Below are 17,151 nucleotides of genomic sequence, written 5' to 3'. Positions count from 1 at the left end.
AACGATTAATGGGTGCAAAAGCAAGCATCATGGGCATCTTTGAGTAATTTCAGCGGTGTGTCACTTATACTAGTGCACTCAGCTGCTGTCTAAAGAGTATAAAGAAACAAAATACCAAATAGATGTATAACAACATTCAGGATAAGTGGATGTGTATGTTATCCACACCCTGTGGTCCTGCAGGCAACAAACACTGATATCAAATCTTCCTTTAAATCTCATGAAAAAGAACGAAGAACTACCAAAACTAATATACTGACACAATATACTACATGTGGTAATACTCCAGTCCACAATAAGCAATCACACTAGGCTACTTAAGGTGTCATGGGAGCAATACATCCTCAGATTCATGCTGTGTGGCCGAATATTTTTCTTGGCACCCGGGTCCAGGAGAGGGGATAGCAGAGGAGCGAGAAAACATAGATGAGATGTGCTATAGTTTCCCTCACTGGGCCTCTGGCTGAGGGTATGGGCGAGGTCAAAGGTGGAAGAGAGGTAATGCATCGGAGGCCAAAAAGCACGAAACTCGTATGTACAAAGTTATTCGCTCTTCACTGAAATCAAGTTGGTGAGACAAGTCATTAGATTTCAAAGTAAGCACAGCTCATCTGGCTCCAGATCCGTTCAAACAATGTTGCTAATTGTATCTGTCTTAATTTTCCGCAAGTCACTATATGACACTGATGAAAAAGAAATCTAGATGGAAAAGGAACTATAATTCAAAACCGCAGAGAGCACCTCAACCTCTCTTCAATTTTAATTCCATAACTGTTCACTTCAGGGATGGCCAACCCTGATTGCTTCTGTCAGAAATCAAAATACAATGCCTGTGAAGTGTTTCAGCTGGAAGAGTTCTCATATTCACACATGGACACTGAAAGGGAAAATATCTATATATGCATGCCTTATGTAGGGGCTTCCAGAGCATGGAAACTTACGTAAGCACCAGTAGTACAATTTGGGTTTTCAGATGGCTGCACTTGATCTCCAGTGTTGTGACTCTTCTGTACTAGAGAAATGCTCCAAGAAAAACACGGGGTTTGTGTCGAAAGGCCCGTTTCCAGCCTCATCCCCAAGTTCTGGACAGCTTGTTCACTGGTTGCCTTTGAGATCATGCCCTGAAAGTCGCAACAGCTGTGGAGTACTTATGGCAGGTCACTGTGAGGGCAATGGCCGTCCGTGGCACTGCAGCAGAGAGGGGATGCCCCTAAACCAAAGGACAGTGAGTGATTGTTTTAATGTGGTTTACTCTGTATTTTATGTTCCTACAAGGACTCAACCACATGAGTAAACCCAACCGATGTGTGTACTTAGAAAAATTAGAAGAGGACATACAGCAATCTCAAACAATGAGCCCGACTAAAAACTCTCCTGATAGAGTGAAAATTTTCATTATTCCCTTGTACACTTACTAATCTGATATATTGGTGTGCATGCAACATTATTGCTAAATAAAATATATGTAAATATGAAGATCTGTAACTATTGTACTTCTAAATTTTTGGGGGAGATATGTACAAAGACCTGGACTGGTTCTATTATGACATAGAATCTCTAAAATGTCTCTGCAAGCAAGTTAGTGTTGAGCCCACACCAAGTGTGTAATGTGGTAACAGTGAAGTATAAAAGCAAGCGTGCAGGGAAAGAATGAGATTCACAGAGGCTGCTGGGGAAATGAGGATAAACGGGGGATGTGCTTGGAAAGCACATTTCATGTTTGTCAGGGAAATTCATTTTAGGCTACATGACTGTCTGCCCTAACCAATAGTTACAGAATTATCTAAAATTGAAAATTAAGCACAGGAAAAATATAATCCGGATGCCTGTTGAAACCCATAATGCTGAGCAGTGCAACTGGCAAGTTAATGTTGACATTTTTCAAAAGATATTTTTTTCTTTTTTTTCAATTTGAGTTTTTTAATAAAAGTCAACTGATTTAATTTGAATGCAAACGGTATAAAAGTATATATATATGTGTGTGTGTGTGTGTGTGTGTGTGTGTGTGTGTATACAGTATATATACACACACATATATATATCTACACACCAACCGGTTATGACGAAAGGATGACGTAAGCAAGTGTATGTTGTCAGACTGTAGAGAAAAGATGGCGTCAGTGTCAGATATGTACGACGTGAGTTGGGAAGGTAAGCTAAAACAAAGAAAGGCACAAGACATTCACAATGAATCCGAACTGCAATAGTTTTAGGCTCTCGTTAGAAATATGTCCGCAGTAAGCAGACATATTCAGTGTCACTGTCACTCTTGTAGATTACCAACGTTAGCATGCACAGAGTCAGCTAACGCTAATTTACACGAATAGTTTGAATCATGAGTATGAAAATACATTCACACCTATGTTCGGTGTTTGCATTTGTGTTTTCGGTGGTGCTAAAGTGCCTCTTCTTGGGGGGAAAAAGCGATTTTTGCCCAGTTCCACGGATAGTAATGCCGGTAGCATGTTCGCCCATAACGACCATGGCTTTAGCATTAGCATTAGCTGTAGCTGCGTCACAGTGCAAAAGACATGTCTTTCACCGCACATTGCACAATAATCACAGTGTTATTAACAGTGTCTTTGCAGTTTTTGAACAGGCGCAGATCACGGCCATAGTCTAAATAAAATAAACGTGTCTGTTTATAGAGATGAGGGACAAGCTGCGCAAATGGAGAGAAGATAACTGCAGAAACAGTGAACAGATTGTGGATGTTGGCGAGGAGCTTATCAGTGAACATGCTTCCAAACTGGGGGATGACAGTAAGTTCGTAATGACTCTTTCGTGTTTCTTTTGTAATTTTGTATACTTAAAATTTTGCACGGCACAATTTTTAATACATTTTATCTGCCTTTGGTACAGTATCTCCACTTCATCCATTAATAATACCAGTGAAACAGCAATAATTAAATGAAAGTTAACACAAGTGATCTATTTTGTTTTATGTTAACATATGTTTACTAATTCTATTTATGCCGTGATACCAATTCTGAATTATTGACATGAAGGACTGTAGTGGGATGTTTTCTATCCTGGTGGTTGTCTGTTAAGTTAAAAACAAACAAACCATCTATCCCCAGCTGTTTTAAGATAGCATATTTAGTTAATTCTTGAGTAATTATCAAAGATGTACAAACGGTGAATGATCTGGAACAGTCTAAGCTGTGTTGGTGTTTCTAGTTATAAAGGTATGGCATACTGTACCTATTAGAAGTTCTGATCTTAATTATGATACATAGATATAAAAGAAGCACATAAACAACACAGTTGTCATAACTTCATTTTAGTACGACTTAAAGAAAGACAATTGTCATGACCAGGATTGAAATTATTAAATTAAGATAAACTGGAGAGATTTCTTAAAAGCTATCCTTATATGATGTACTTTTCTCTTTTTTAATAGGCAGGGTTGTGGTAGGGCTGAATTGAAATATGAATATATATATATATATATATATATATATATATTTTTTTTTTTTTTTGTTGAAACCCTCTTTATAAATGAAATGAGACTAGATAATGTTGGTATATTCAAGCCTATAGGGTCTTGTTTCAGTTTGTACATTATAAATAGGTGGAAGTTTCAGTGATTGACAAAACCTTGAGGCTTTGCTTAAATATGTCTCATATTCACTCAAAACCATCTTGTATTGCTTTTGTATAATGCATTAAATAGTTTATAGCTATAAACACAGCTATATACACATAGCTATAAATAATGGATGAGTTTCCTGTCATTTAACCAAGAGATCTACAATCATCTTCAAAATTAACCTTTTCTGTCTTGATGATGCCAGTCGTGTGGGAGGAAGACATGTGATAATGAGGAGAATGATTTGTAACTAGAAGCACTCAGGGAGTTCGAATCTCAGCCAGCAGATATAAGAAATTCCTACCTTCACCCTTTTCTCTGGATATTTGCCACCATGTAATTGGGTCTTATTACCAACGTTTGTGAAGTCCTTCCATTTATTCTGTTTAAATAGGTGAACCTTAAGTTAGTAAAAAGGTGTACAAGGATCTAATTTGGTACTCAAAAGGCAGCTTTTAATGATATTGATACATTCCATGGAAAAATATTTTCCCAAGTACAAATCTCAGTTTGTTATTTCATGTAACAGCACAGTGGAATGGAAAGGGTGTTAACACTGCTCCTATGTCTCTTTTGCCCAGTCTGGATTATCTATGAGCAGGTGATGATCGCTGCTCTGGACTGCAGTCGAGATGACTTGGCTCTTGTAAGTTCTTACCTTTCCTCACGCACCCTTCTCAGCCTAGAGTCTCTCCAACTTTACAGAACCTTCTGGCAAATGTGAATGTGACATTGGAAAAACTATTTGTTAAAAGAGACGGAATTGGAGGACGCAACAAATTGGTAAAAACATGCTTCAGTTATGTTGCTTAACCTTGGAGCAACGATTCCTCACCTCCTCCTTAGTTCTGACAACGAGTCATTTTGTTTCCACTCAAGTTTATATAGAAGTAGACATGGTGGAATAAGTGGTTACAATATTATAGTGTCATCAAATGTTCTGAGATGCATTCATGGGTAAAGCAGACAACACAGGGTGGATTTTATGCATGTTCAAAAAGAGAATTTATCCGCATCAAACTAACACTAAATGGTGTCTGTCTCTGCATTCATCGTTGCAGACGTGTTTACATGAGTTGGAGAAGCAGTTTTCAGATAGCCACAGAGTGAAGCGGTTATCAGGCATGAGACTGGAAGCCTTGGAAAGGTAAGTATCGAAGCCACAGTGGAGGCAAAGACAGCACAGCCTCAATGTTCCTATCATACACTATATATAATTTGGGTAGCTAGAAGACAAGAAAGTGATAGAGATACAATTGGATATAATGATCTGGGTGTGTGTAAGTGTGTGGGATACAATGTGTTTATGTTGGCTCACCCATTATTCCTTTGGATAAGGGAAGAGAGAAAAGGTTTAGTGCTAGCTACTTTTGAGTTTGCAATCCACAAGAAGGAAGTGGTCAGTTCCTGCTGTTATTCTGGGGGTCCCTCAGGTCTGTTTTTGTGTTGATTTTGTATTTTACGACTCCTCATCTTGTAATATTTTTCTCTTTGGCACCATGTGTTGGTTTCAACTTTAAACCATGTAAATTGATACATCACCATAATTTTAGTTTTTATTTTTAACTCTGCCCAGTTGGCTGGAAAGACAAACCGGAATTATTTGAGCTCCAATTAAGGGCAAATCAGTCTGTTTTCTATCTCCCTCACATTCCCCTACCAGGATCACCACTGCTGGTTTATCGGTTGTGTCAGAGTTTATGTGATAATTGAGAGTGATTGCTTCAGCGCTGTCAGATTAAATAAACAGCATGCTGGGATCTAATTGGCAGCAGACAGAGCTGCACTTGAATGACACAGATTTAAACAGCTAAGGCCTTCCCTTAAAACACACACACACGCACACACACTAAATAATGCAAAACAAAGTGACACATGATTGCCTGCCTGGTGCCAGCTAAAGTGTGGCTGATTAATAAAGTGAATGTGAGTCAAGCAGCAGTTCTGGAATTAGGGCTGTTCTCTGCTAATGGGAACCAGAGTCGCTTCTGTCTTTTGCGAACTGGGTGGGACAATTTCATGAATACTTTGTTTTGGCTGCTAAAAATTCAGTGTTGTCCCACAAAAAAGTTACTCTTCAGTGAATTAAATAAGAATGCTTCTTGTGATGATTCATAGCTTATAGACTTTACTTGTAAACAGAGTGGTTTCTACTCGAGGCTAAACTAAATACAAACTCTGTTTTTTGGCTCTTGAGATCACCATGTGTTAGGAAACAATCTACTTGATTTGCCCAACATCACGCAACTTTAAGTCAATTTTTTCCCCCTTTTTCTTAAGGTATGACGAGGCCAACAAGGACTACGATGCCATACTCCAGGATGACCCTACTAATACCGTAAGGCTGAGAAATGGGGAAAGAGAAGGGAAAATCCCTCTGCTTAGAATTCTACTGTGCCTTACTTTGTGGTCTCAGCTTTTTGGAAGACCTTAAATCCGCTGAGGCATTTTGGTCTTAGCAGTGTGAGTTTGCTAATTTAAACACCCCATGTCTGTGGCCTTCCTGACCTCAACCACAGTGCCGATCAGCCTATCTACCGCATGGAAGAAAAGTGTTTATGGAAGCGAGGCTGGGTGTGGATGGGGGTGATTCATGTTTTTAGTCACCGGCAGACATTTTTTGATGAAACTAAAGCATCAATAAAGGTCTGTTCATTGAAGATGGTAAGTTACTCAAATTTTCTGCCATCTATCAAACTCAGATGCAAATCCCACTGTGTGCAGCATAGTAATATACTATAATCCTTAAACCCCTGCACTGGAACTTTATTTCTTGCTATTTTCCAAGCTTACCATTCAGGACTATAAAGTGATGCAGAAATATGTTTGGATGGTTTTCCCAGTCCTAAAACCCCAATACATACCACAGTGTATTGTTCTTTTTCTCCTCACCTTGAATCAGATCTCCAGTTTGGGCCGTTTATGGTCGAATGGTTTTGCTTTGAATGGTTTTAATTGTCAGAATGTCTAAAAAACTAAGTTAATTCATATGAGGCTCCAGGAAACATTTTCAAGTTGTTTTTGGGTTGCTGGTGAAATATACAGCAAATGCTTTGCATTTAGCCACTGTTTAGACAGTGGGTGTCAATTTCACTCAGTCCCCAGAGCACCTCCTTGACATGGCACAGTGTCTTTGGATTCCAGGGACATCCCCAGAAAGGGAACGGTCAATTTCCTGGTGTCTTTGTGCTGAATCCTACCACCCAAGTGAGCACAGCCTGTCAGTCAAACCTGAGGGTAGAAATGGAACATCAGACAAATCTCTTCCCATGTCCCTTGGATGTTAACCTAATCTTTCTTCCCACAGTCATGATTCGGTTATAGCGGCAGAGGAGAGAACAATGGATGTAATCACCTGTCTTGAATTGAGGAAGCTCACTCCTTAAATGTTTGCTCACATGCTCTTGGAAATTAGAAGGGGAAAGGACTGGAGAAATACGGAAAATTGGCATACATAAAGACGACTTGTGTCGTCCCAGCATGCAAAGTAGAGATTGGAAACTGAGCTGTTGTAATAACAGGCTGTGGAATAGATGTGGTTCCCATTAACCAAAATTGTTGAATCAACAAAAAAATACCCAGATTTTTTTTGAAAATTCTTTTTTGTGCCATAGCTGAATCTAAACATGTTGCACTTCCATTGCGTCCTGTGTTCCAATACCTACAGCAATGATATGGCATAATTCTTATCTGCATTTATAAATGTAGATGACAATAAAAAAACCCACATGCCTAATGAAAATAAGACAAGTTCACCACATAGATAACCGAGGTTCACCAACAGTCATTTATGGGGATCAAGCATTTTAAAATGTAAAGCTACAAGGTAGACACAACTCATTAAAACACTATATAATGCAATTTAAATTAATTAAAAGTTGTTGAATGGAAATGAATTTGATTTGGAATGGATGCACACAGAAACTATATTCCTCCTTATTCCTTGTTTTAATCCATGTTAGTGCCACTTGTGCCACACTTACTGGATGCTTATTATAATAAGAGATGTCTCCAGTTTGAAACAGTAGTAATTTACATCATGAAGCTTTTTTCCCCTCTGTGGTTAGTGTGCTTATTAAAAAAATAGACAAAAAGAATCAAAGAAACAGTTTTATCGACTGTGAGAGAAAGGAGGACGGAGAAGATTAGTTTGAAATTGTTCCTTTTTAATAAAGTGCTCTGACTCCACGGCTACCAACTTCCATATGTTCCTTTGAACCCCAAGTGACTCTTCAATGTGGGAAGTCTGACAAAAAGCTCCAGCCAATGACACTGTCATGCTTGTTTAATTGTTATCTATTGAATGAGGAAAGATCATATGTTAGTAATTTACTGTGAACTTGAATATACATTCCCCAATTCTGACATAGCATCAAATTTAGGGAAAATACACTGAACGTTTTTAGTGTGTGTTATATCTTTTCTGTCTCCAGCTGTTGGAATTTCTTTTCTTTTTTTTAATGGAGTGTCTTAAATTTAAGCTACACTCAATCTAAGTGGTAGTACATAAATAAATTGGGCTTCATCTGTAGCTTTTTAATCGTAGAGTTGCAGAGGATTTTTGCATCTGACCAAAAAGGAGGAGGGTCAGTTAGAGCATATCATTTGCAAAAAAAAATGCAAGCAGGATAAATCCTTCCTGAATCAAATTGATGAGTCTGATCCATCCTAAGGCTTCTTTGTCCAAATGGAGCGGAAGGCTATTTTCAGCTGATGCAGGAAGTTGGGTTGGTGCAAGATTCAACGCATGCCATGTTGAAAAGAAGATGGGCTTGGGGTTTGGGGTAGTGCCCTATTTTCTCCACTTGGTTAATGGATGACTCACCACTTTATCTCAACCTCTGGGCTCTTTCCAGCTCCAAAACATTGACTCATAATGTGTAGCCATCTTGTTTCAGATACTGTAGCCAATTATATGTTTTAATTGAAGTTATGTAAACAGTAATCGTGACTGATCAAACTTGTCTAGTACACCTTCAGAGTTATTGGTGTTTTGAAAATGCAACAGGAGGCACCATTCTAGATAAATGAAACACATGGATGTGCACAATGTCAGAACAAAAACATCCTTGCTATTTGAGAAAATTAGTTTGTGATCATTTTTTCTGTTGTCCACAGGCAGCCAGAAAGCGGAAGATTTCCATCCTAAAGGCCCAGGGAAAGAGTACTGAAGCAATCCGGGAGCTCAACGAGTATCTGGAGCAGTGAGTGTTGTCTCCTGTGCCTTTTATTTTGAATTTGTTTACATCTTAATTCAGTATGTTGCAGGCTTATATTTAGAAATTGGATTTTATGTCTGTGCTTACAGGTTTGTTGGGGACCAGGAAGCATGGCACGAGTTGTCAGAGCTTTACATCAATGAACATGAGTAAATAACTTTTTTATTTCTAACTTTTCTTTTATACATCATTATTTGTTGCAAAAGGTTTTAAGTTAAACAAAAGCTATCAAATGACCAATTGTAGCCATCCATGACAAGTTCAGTTGCTTGGGTTTCTTCACATTGTAGTGATGGCTTGATTTCTGGGAGGTTGGCCAATAGTGACAATTGATGAGGGAGACGTCAATCTCATAGATCCAAAAAACCGCAATGTTGGTAACATAAGTCTTGTCCAATATGTCTGTGTAAATTCTCAGTCATCCAGGTCATTGTATCCAAGGTAGTTTTCTCTGTCAACTGGACTGGGTTTCTTGTCCAATAGGATTTCGGATTTAAGCCGCTTCTTCTCATGAGATCTGACGGATCCAACTGTTTTTTCGCTGCTATTATAGTTACCATGAAAAATTGTCAGGCTGACTAAGTAGGGACAAGAAAAAAATGTTTCTATCACCTTTTTCATTGTTTTATTAATTTCTATGAAGTTGATATTAAAGTGAATTTAATTGTAGATAAGTTTGAGCACACTGACTCTGAAGTTACTGGTTGCTCTGGTATGGTGGCGGTGGAGACAGGAATGTGTGGCTTGATGAGAAGGCTACTTATTGGATGTTTGTTGCTTTTGTCTGGGAGGCTTTATTGCTGTAGTAGCAAGAGGAAATCCAGGGGTGAGCGGATTATCTCCCAGCTTATCCCAACACTTCCAATATTACACCATTCTCTCCCACAGCCCCTTATCTTCAGGCGTGTCAATTTCTTTTCTTTGTAGTCCTTTTATTTTTGGTTACAAACGCCATGTTTCCCCTCCTCCTCTTCCGGATAACCCAGCATTATCACCTCTTTTCCACTGGAATAGAACATGTCAGAGAAGGAGTGAGCGACAGCACATTTGCTGTGAATTCCCTGGAGAAGGTGGTGGCACTTTCTTTCCCAATGCCTATAGAAAGCATCAGGGAACTGAATTAACTCTGCTTTGTTCACAGCTCAAAACCCTGGGCGCAAACTATATGCAAAGAGCCATTAAAGTGACTATAGGCATTATTAGCATATAAACAGTGACCCAGCGGAATTATTTTTGCTGCGTCACCATTAAAGAGTACTTGTGCCCACTAAAGGTAGATGATGGTTTAGAGAAAGAGGTAGTTTTCTGGCTATGATACAAGATTCTGGTAGATGTCTTGTGAAGCAAGCCACAACTACTGCATGAGCACATCTGAAAGACTTTATGCAGAGGAAGTAGTAATTGTAAGCAGCCCCCAACTCTGAGCCCTCTGATCTCCCCCTCAACTCAACCCCTTCCCTCTGTTTATTTTTTTCTGTGTCCCCAACTTCCTTGCTCTCCAGCGTTGATCGTGTTTTAGCTGTGTACCACAGTACACAGACTAGTTCAATATATATACTCAATATGGCACTGTTCAAAAATTGAGAGCGGGGCCACACAGAATACTGTTAATGTTTTTTTTAAGTGTTGCACAGATGTGCGTTTGCACTCAAATGTTTTATCGTTTCTTGTTTTATCCCTGGCACTTGAAAGGAAAATCTGTGTATTAGAAATGGAGTGGCTGTGGATTAGTTTGAGGTCAACAGCTCAGCAGTCTGCTGCTGAGAAGTGATCTCATCTGAGTATAGGCACAGTGCGCCAGCGCTTACTGTATTGCTGACCTCAGGAAGGTAGTTAACTGCACATTAAAGGCTGAAAACACAGACACAGACAGATGTGATTGATCCTCTGTGTCCCCAAAGGGAGAAGATTCACCTCGCAGCAATTCTTACCTTTACAAGTTGTCTGGACTGAGGATCCTAACTGTAATTCTGTAAATAAATCAGCCATTTTGGAAGTACTGCAAAAAACCAGTTCTATGTCCTAAATACAGGAAAACTGCTCTTTGAGCAGTGTTCAAATTTATGGAGTATAGATGATGAGGTGCATGTAGTACACACCTGTATCGGTCAGTTAACCTTTCTTTGTCATTTCTATAGTTATGGGAAAGCTGCCTTTTGTCTGGAGGAGCTCATGATGACCAATCCTCACAATCACTTGTACTGTGAGCAATATGCAGAGGTAAGCGCACCTGGATTTTTACAATCAAACATGGATGCGGATGGTGGAATGAATTATTGCTCTTTTTGAAAGGGCAGTCTCCTCCTGTGTCCCAGAGACACGTCAGTAGGAAAGGCTCATACAAAGAGGTGTTTACGCTGGGCTGTCTTGTGCTGTTTGTTCAGATGCCACGATGTCATTGTGAAACTGACCTGTAGCACAGCTTTACTGATCATCTTTATCGTCCCCCCACACAGGTGAAATACACCCAGGGAGGGTTGGAAAACCTGGAGCTTGCCAGAAAATATTTCGCTCAGGCCTTAAGGCTGAACAATCGAAACATGAGGGCATTATTTGGTCTATATATGGTAAGTGCTGCTAGAAAGGAAGCGAGAAGGAGGGAGAAAATGTGAAGCCAAAAACAGTTGAACCACTTTTGAAACTGTGGTTTGTCAAGGCTTCAGCTCGCCACTGAATATGTCAAACAAGACTGCACTTGTGTGAGTGGGGAAGGGGCTCCCAGACAGGTCAGTTCATTGCTGACTCAGATGGTGAACTCCAGAATTGGAAAGTTTTCCCCTCAAGAGCTCTTTATTTTAGTAATAATACCCCTCTGCTGAGACTATCTGGTGTTTATGACTTGCATAAATAATGTGGGGGGAAAGCACCAGAGCAAAAAGTGTTTTGCATCCGGCAAATTATCCAATCAGGTGCCAGTTTGGTCCAAGTCCTTTCACATTCTCCTGCATATTTGTTTAAATAGGATGTTGTCTGCTAGTGCCAATGCATCATATGTATCTTTGACTTGACAGAAAAACACAAACAGAAGTCCAGGGAGAAAAATTTGGATAGGAATTAGGTCCAACACAGAGACCTGCAGTGATGCAGTGGGAGTCATAGCTGTTAATACTCATACCTAAAAATTCTCCAAAGTGTAGTCAAAGAAACAGTGACTTGACCAAACACAGGCATTCCCCCTGGCTACTACTCACTTTTATCTGGAGACGGAGCAGATCCTCGATGGCTACAGTATTAGACCTGTTCGACCCGCCCCTGTTAGCTACCTAGGTGGGAGTTTTGTTCAGTACCACTGACCGACAGATCTGTAATAGACCTTTGTTTTGCAGACCTCTAAATTTTGACAGGTGTTTGAGGTTAAGTGAAAGAACAGGAAACTTTCACCATCTGATACTGCCTGAATCAGCTCAGAGAACCTGGGGAGCACTGGCCACACTTGGGTTGTTACTGACACCACTTGCACGGGGATTCCCCTTTATAATGTTGTTTGGGGGATAACTTCTTTTTATACCTCTGTATGTATAACATCAAAAATTCACAAGCCAAACAGTTGGTGTAAAAATATATATCCAGGATGATTTGTCATCCAGTTTCAGCAGCCTAGTAGGGAAGCCTTTGAACTGCTGTCAGAGTCAGCGCTCTGGGGTTTTCTGTGTGGAGATGATGGCAGGAACATGGGAAAAACATGGGATTTGTGGTTGGAACATGTGCTGTCAAAGAAGGCAGTAACCTTGCTTCACACACTGCTCCTCTCTCTTTTTGCCAGTTTTTTTTTTCCACATACAAGTTTCTTTAATAGCAGGTAATCAAAATGGGTCAATTTATGTCTGATGCCCAATTTTACAGTTGCACCTTTTACGACTTTTCCGCTCCACTTTGACATCCTTCCCTTCTTTGCTGCTTCTCCCTTTCTGACTAGTCTGCAAGCCACATTGCTGCCAGTCCAAAAGTTAGTGCCAAGGTGAAAAAAGACAATATGAAGTATGCTGCTTGGGCTGCCTCACAAATAAACCGAGCCTACAAGGTAAGCGGTCTCTGTCTCTATGCAGCTCTTGTATTTTATGTATGGTTTTTGCTGCTGATATGTCATCCTCTTGGAAAAACATTGAAACCATTTCTCCCTTGCAATGCAGACCTTGTTTGTTGTTTAGCTGGCATCAGCAGTCGAAAAATGTAATAAGTGTTTCCTCTCAGCATGTGTGTGTGCTGGTCCTGTTGAAAAGTAGCCTCCCTGCTGAGCCTTTAAAGACCTCATCCCACTACACTTGGAGACACTGTGCACACAAACATTTGTGAGATCTGTGGGGGAAAAAAATCTTCATTTACAATCACTAATCACTAATAAATGCTGCTTTAAAGTAAAATAAACTGGCCCAACATTGAAAAGGAGCCATCCGTTTTGACACTCAAAATAAGTGCTCTGATGTCAATATGTGGATAAAGATTTTAAAGAAAAGAATTTTCATTTCAGTGAAAATTTCTTATGTCGACTCCACACGAACTTCACTTTTATTAGCATCTTTTTTTCGAAAAAACTTTGATCTCAGCAGGGAGCAAAGCAGGTATTTGAAGCCATTAACCTTCAACCATAAATCAGAGGCTGCAATAACTGAAGATGCATGATATACTGGGGAAAAATGTTATTTGATTTACAGAGCATGACCAAATATTTCAAGAAGATAAATTAGGCAACTAAAACAGTAAACTGATTGGACACTTGGAGTGAAATGTGAGGTAAATGCTGCTCCTTGAACTTTCACAGAAACTAGTCTAATGGCACTAAGAACTTAGTAATTTCTCTAACATTTATATCTTAGATGTAGATGTCAGGATTTAAGCACACCAAGCTTAGAAACAGACCTGTAATAGCAGAATTTTAAGGACCTCATCTGAAACTGAAACTAAATTGTAGCATAAGAAGTGGTGCAGCATATGGTTTTGCTGCTTAAATATTTTCTTAATTGCCAAGCAGTAGGACGCAGACAGGGAAGACACGTGTGTTTGGCCATGTTGGCTGCAATGAGTCTAATGTTATCAGATATCTACTTGCTACCAAAACACTTGATAGCAAGATTAGTTTAACTAGGAGGTCAAATTGTAGATTTCAGTCTGCATTAATTGTATTACATCGATTTCACAACACTTTTAAATGAATTAATTCCACAGTAGTAAATTCAGTGGCGTTGAACCTGAATGTAAAACAAAAGCTTAAGTTGTGTGGTTTTGACCCTGTGACACCTTAATAAGACACCTCGGTCAATGTCACCTTTGTCTGACATGGAACATGACGTGAGCTTGACCCCAGCTCCATGCTCTCTGTACAACCCCCTGTATTTGTTGAAGTTGCCTAGTAATAGTGGCCTTAACTTGACAGTGAGCATGTTTGACAGTCTGGCATAATGTGCACGTTCGATGGCCGATGTTTTTGTGGTTGCCGTTTAAGATGAGTTCAATATAAGGGTGTAAGGTTGCCCTCTGTACTTCTTTTTCCCCAGTCTGCCCCCACCTCTAGTTAAAATGACTTCTGTGATTTTTTAATAGGGAGTGGTGGTGTGGGCCTCTGTCAGGACAGCTGCAGGCTGCTGAGAGTTTGTGCTTGCTGATTGATGGCCTCTTTAAAGTGCTGCCCATGTCACTCGTCTACTTTTATTAGGCCCCAGTACCTGGTGATTGTCATACTTGTGTGAGAGAAAAAGGTGGGCAGGTGAGTGCAAGCGGGAGCAGATGTCAAACAGAGGTCACAACTGAGCGGGCCCCATTTAAAAAGAAAAATCATTATTTTGGTTGTTAAGCATGCATGAGGTCTGGAAATGTCTGCCTTGTAGGTGCAACACACACGGAAGCAGCACTATGTGGTCTAATCTGCAGCCCATTGTTGCTAAAGAGATTCTATGATGATGTCCTCTGTCACACATCACAGCCTCCCGCTACGTCACGACTCTATTATAAGATGCTCTAAATAGAGGCAGAGTTGTCTGGTCTGTTCTGACTGTTGTAGAACAGGGCAGGAGTTAATGTGGTGGTCTCACCTCAGGGTGAGGAGATAATTGACTACCGGGCCCAGGGTAATGGCGCATTAGGCAGCAGAGCAATGAAATGCACTGATCATTATAGCTACTTCACCACACACATGCACGGAAGGTAGGGGAATGAGTCATATACCCATTTGCCAGTTACACAGCCATTTACACACCTTTGCCAGCAATCCTGTGTAACTTCTACCGAAGACGCAGCACAGGCAATGTTTTAGTTCTTAGAAGTTCCAGAAAGGCTATTAGATGCTTGAGAATTCTGGATTATGTGTCTATTTATAATATGGATGAAGTAATTGTACTGACCTTTTCTGTTTCGTGCACCCCAGCCCAAGGCAGAAGGAAGTTGTCTTTGTACTATTTTTTGAGGGAATGCCCTGTCTCTTGCTAACTTTAATTTTCTTAAAATAACTTTTGATAAGTATACGCATGATTAATCCTACATGAGCTTGTAGCTTATAATTTGCTGCATTTCCCATGAAAGCCTCTGGACAAAGTTCAGAAATTAGAGTGAAGTGTTGTGTACTTGTGTACCAGAGGCCATGGAAATGGACTAATCGTGTGGGCATCCTGTCTGATTGTCCAACGCCTCACAGCAATCTAAAATGTCCCTTATGAAACAGCCAAAAAATATTATCTGACTCATTTTGTTTCTCTTTCTAAAACCTGCCAGTTTTAAGGGCTCCTCTTTCACGTTGGTGGTGAGATCTGGTGAGCTGATGTTTCTATTTTCTCTACTTATACCTGTCATCGCCCTCTCTTCCTATTCTCATGCAGCTGGCTGGTCGTGGGAACAAGGACAACAAATGTTCCGTCAAGGCAGTGGAAGAGATGCTGGAGTCCATGCAGATCACCATGTCGTGATGTTCTCATCGAGATCTTGCCATCGATCCTTCTGCTTCAGCGTGTCCATATGCTGCAACATGGTAGCTCAGTAGGGCTGCTGATGAACCCAGATGTCTTTTGATTTCACCATAACTCAAGTTTTAGTTAGATTTTTGGTCAAAATTTACATGAAAATAATACTTTTTATAATAAAGATAGAGTGTCCAGATTTTTCCACTCGTTTGGTCACCACAAATAGGAATTTGTCCAACCTCTTTAAGTAAGTTCGACCCATTAACCCAGACTGATTCGTGTGTGTGCTGTGTCTACATCAAGACCTGGAGAGATAAGGAGCTGTACAGAAAATGCTATTTATTAAGACACAGCGGAGAGTCCACTCACTGGAATAGTAGCTACTCCATATTATAAATTAAACATCTGTCTTTTTTGTGTAATGCATTACAATGTCTTAATAAAAAATAACCAATTTTAAAACAGATTTTCTTACAGCTTTAATTCATACAACAGGATCTCAGAAGCAGAGGCCCAGCATCGAATATCCCCACTTTAAAGCAAAGTTCGGCTGTTGGAAAAGTTTGTCTGATTTTATGATATTAAAAACTGTCACATGAAGAAGGAACCAACATCATATTTTGTGGGTCTGAATTTCAGTTTCCAACCATAATGGAGGAGAAGGCTTTTTAATAAACCTGCAGCCTGCTAACTCCTCAGCTTCCCCATCGAGGTGCTTTCACTCACCATCTACACAGTCTCTATGAGGCAGAAAAATGTTTCATTTCCACTCATAACGTCCCTCAATTTAGCTCCGTTTGCAGCTGAACTTGTCGGGAACCTCAACGATCCCAAGTTGAGCAAAGGGGAAAATATTCATATTGTGGGAACTTTGATGACAGGTGGGGAAGAGACATCTCTGAGCCGTGCAAGGCTGCTTTCCTCTGCTGCAAAGGATTAGTTGTCACTCACCCATGTAGGGTCAGCTGTTACTTTCATTTCTTTCCGTCACAGCAGTTGATAAATATTTTCACTTCTGTCCCGATGGACTTTATGGTCTTTTTGGATGCCTTTTTAAATTGAGAGGTCATCAACTCAGAGTCCTGGGTGCTGAAAGGTTTTCTTTCCTAATGTTTTTAATTTTCTGGCCTCGGTTAGTGAACGCATGTGTCTGCATCTGATTTAACGCAAAAATTAGCAGAACCAATGAAAACCAGAGGATATCTGAGGGCAAACCAAGATACTTTCACAGGAAATGTGCGGTGATGGAAAGTTTCAGGGGAAGCAGAATCAGTGAAAGATTTAAAGCACCTTCTTCTATTGAAATTTAAATATCACTTTAATTTAAAAAGGTCCCTAATCAGTAACTATCACACTGTGCTAACACTGCCATCTATAGGCTGGATGAAGAAGTCAAGGACAGTGGCGGTGTACATGAAGACAGATATTCACTGTCATGTGCTGAACATGTATT

General features: G+C 40.0%; 1 protein-coding gene across 2 annotated transcripts; it reads left to right on the top strand.

The window, feature by feature from the left end:
* The first annotated feature begins 2,044 nt into the window (after positions 1-2,044).
* Positions 2,045-16,311, top strand: emc2 (ER membrane protein complex subunit 2). Of its 2 annotated transcripts, XM_029839083.1 has the most exons (12): positions 2,045-2,151; positions 2,649-2,762; positions 4,174-4,238; positions 4,654-4,739; positions 5,873-5,930; positions 8,711-8,796; positions 8,901-8,960; positions 10,950-11,031; positions 11,268-11,378; positions 12,728-12,832; positions 12,942-12,981; positions 15,618-16,311. In XM_029839083.1, the coding sequence occupies exons 1-11, from the start codon at positions 2,088-2,090 to the stop codon at positions 12,957-12,959; spliced, it is 849 nt and encodes a 282-aa protein (XP_029694943.1). In that variant the 5' UTR covers positions 2,045-2,087; the 3' UTR covers positions 12,960-12,981; positions 15,618-16,311. The 2 variants fall into 2 exon arrangements, with proteins under 2 accessions (XP_029694943.1, XP_003965945.2); XM_003965896.3 differs by lacking the exon at positions 12,942-12,981.
* The last annotated feature ends 840 nt before the right edge of the window (positions 16,312-17,151 follow it).

The sequence above is a fragment of the Takifugu rubripes genome, chromosome 7, assembly GCF_901000725.2.
Source record: "Takifugu rubripes chromosome 7, fTakRub1.2, whole genome shotgun sequence".
Taxonomy (NCBI): Eukaryota; Metazoa; Chordata; class Actinopteri; order Tetraodontiformes; family Tetraodontidae; genus Takifugu; species Takifugu rubripes.
The sequence above is the reverse complement of the archived record's forward strand: the minus strand, read 5'-3'. Positions and strand labels throughout refer to the sequence as shown.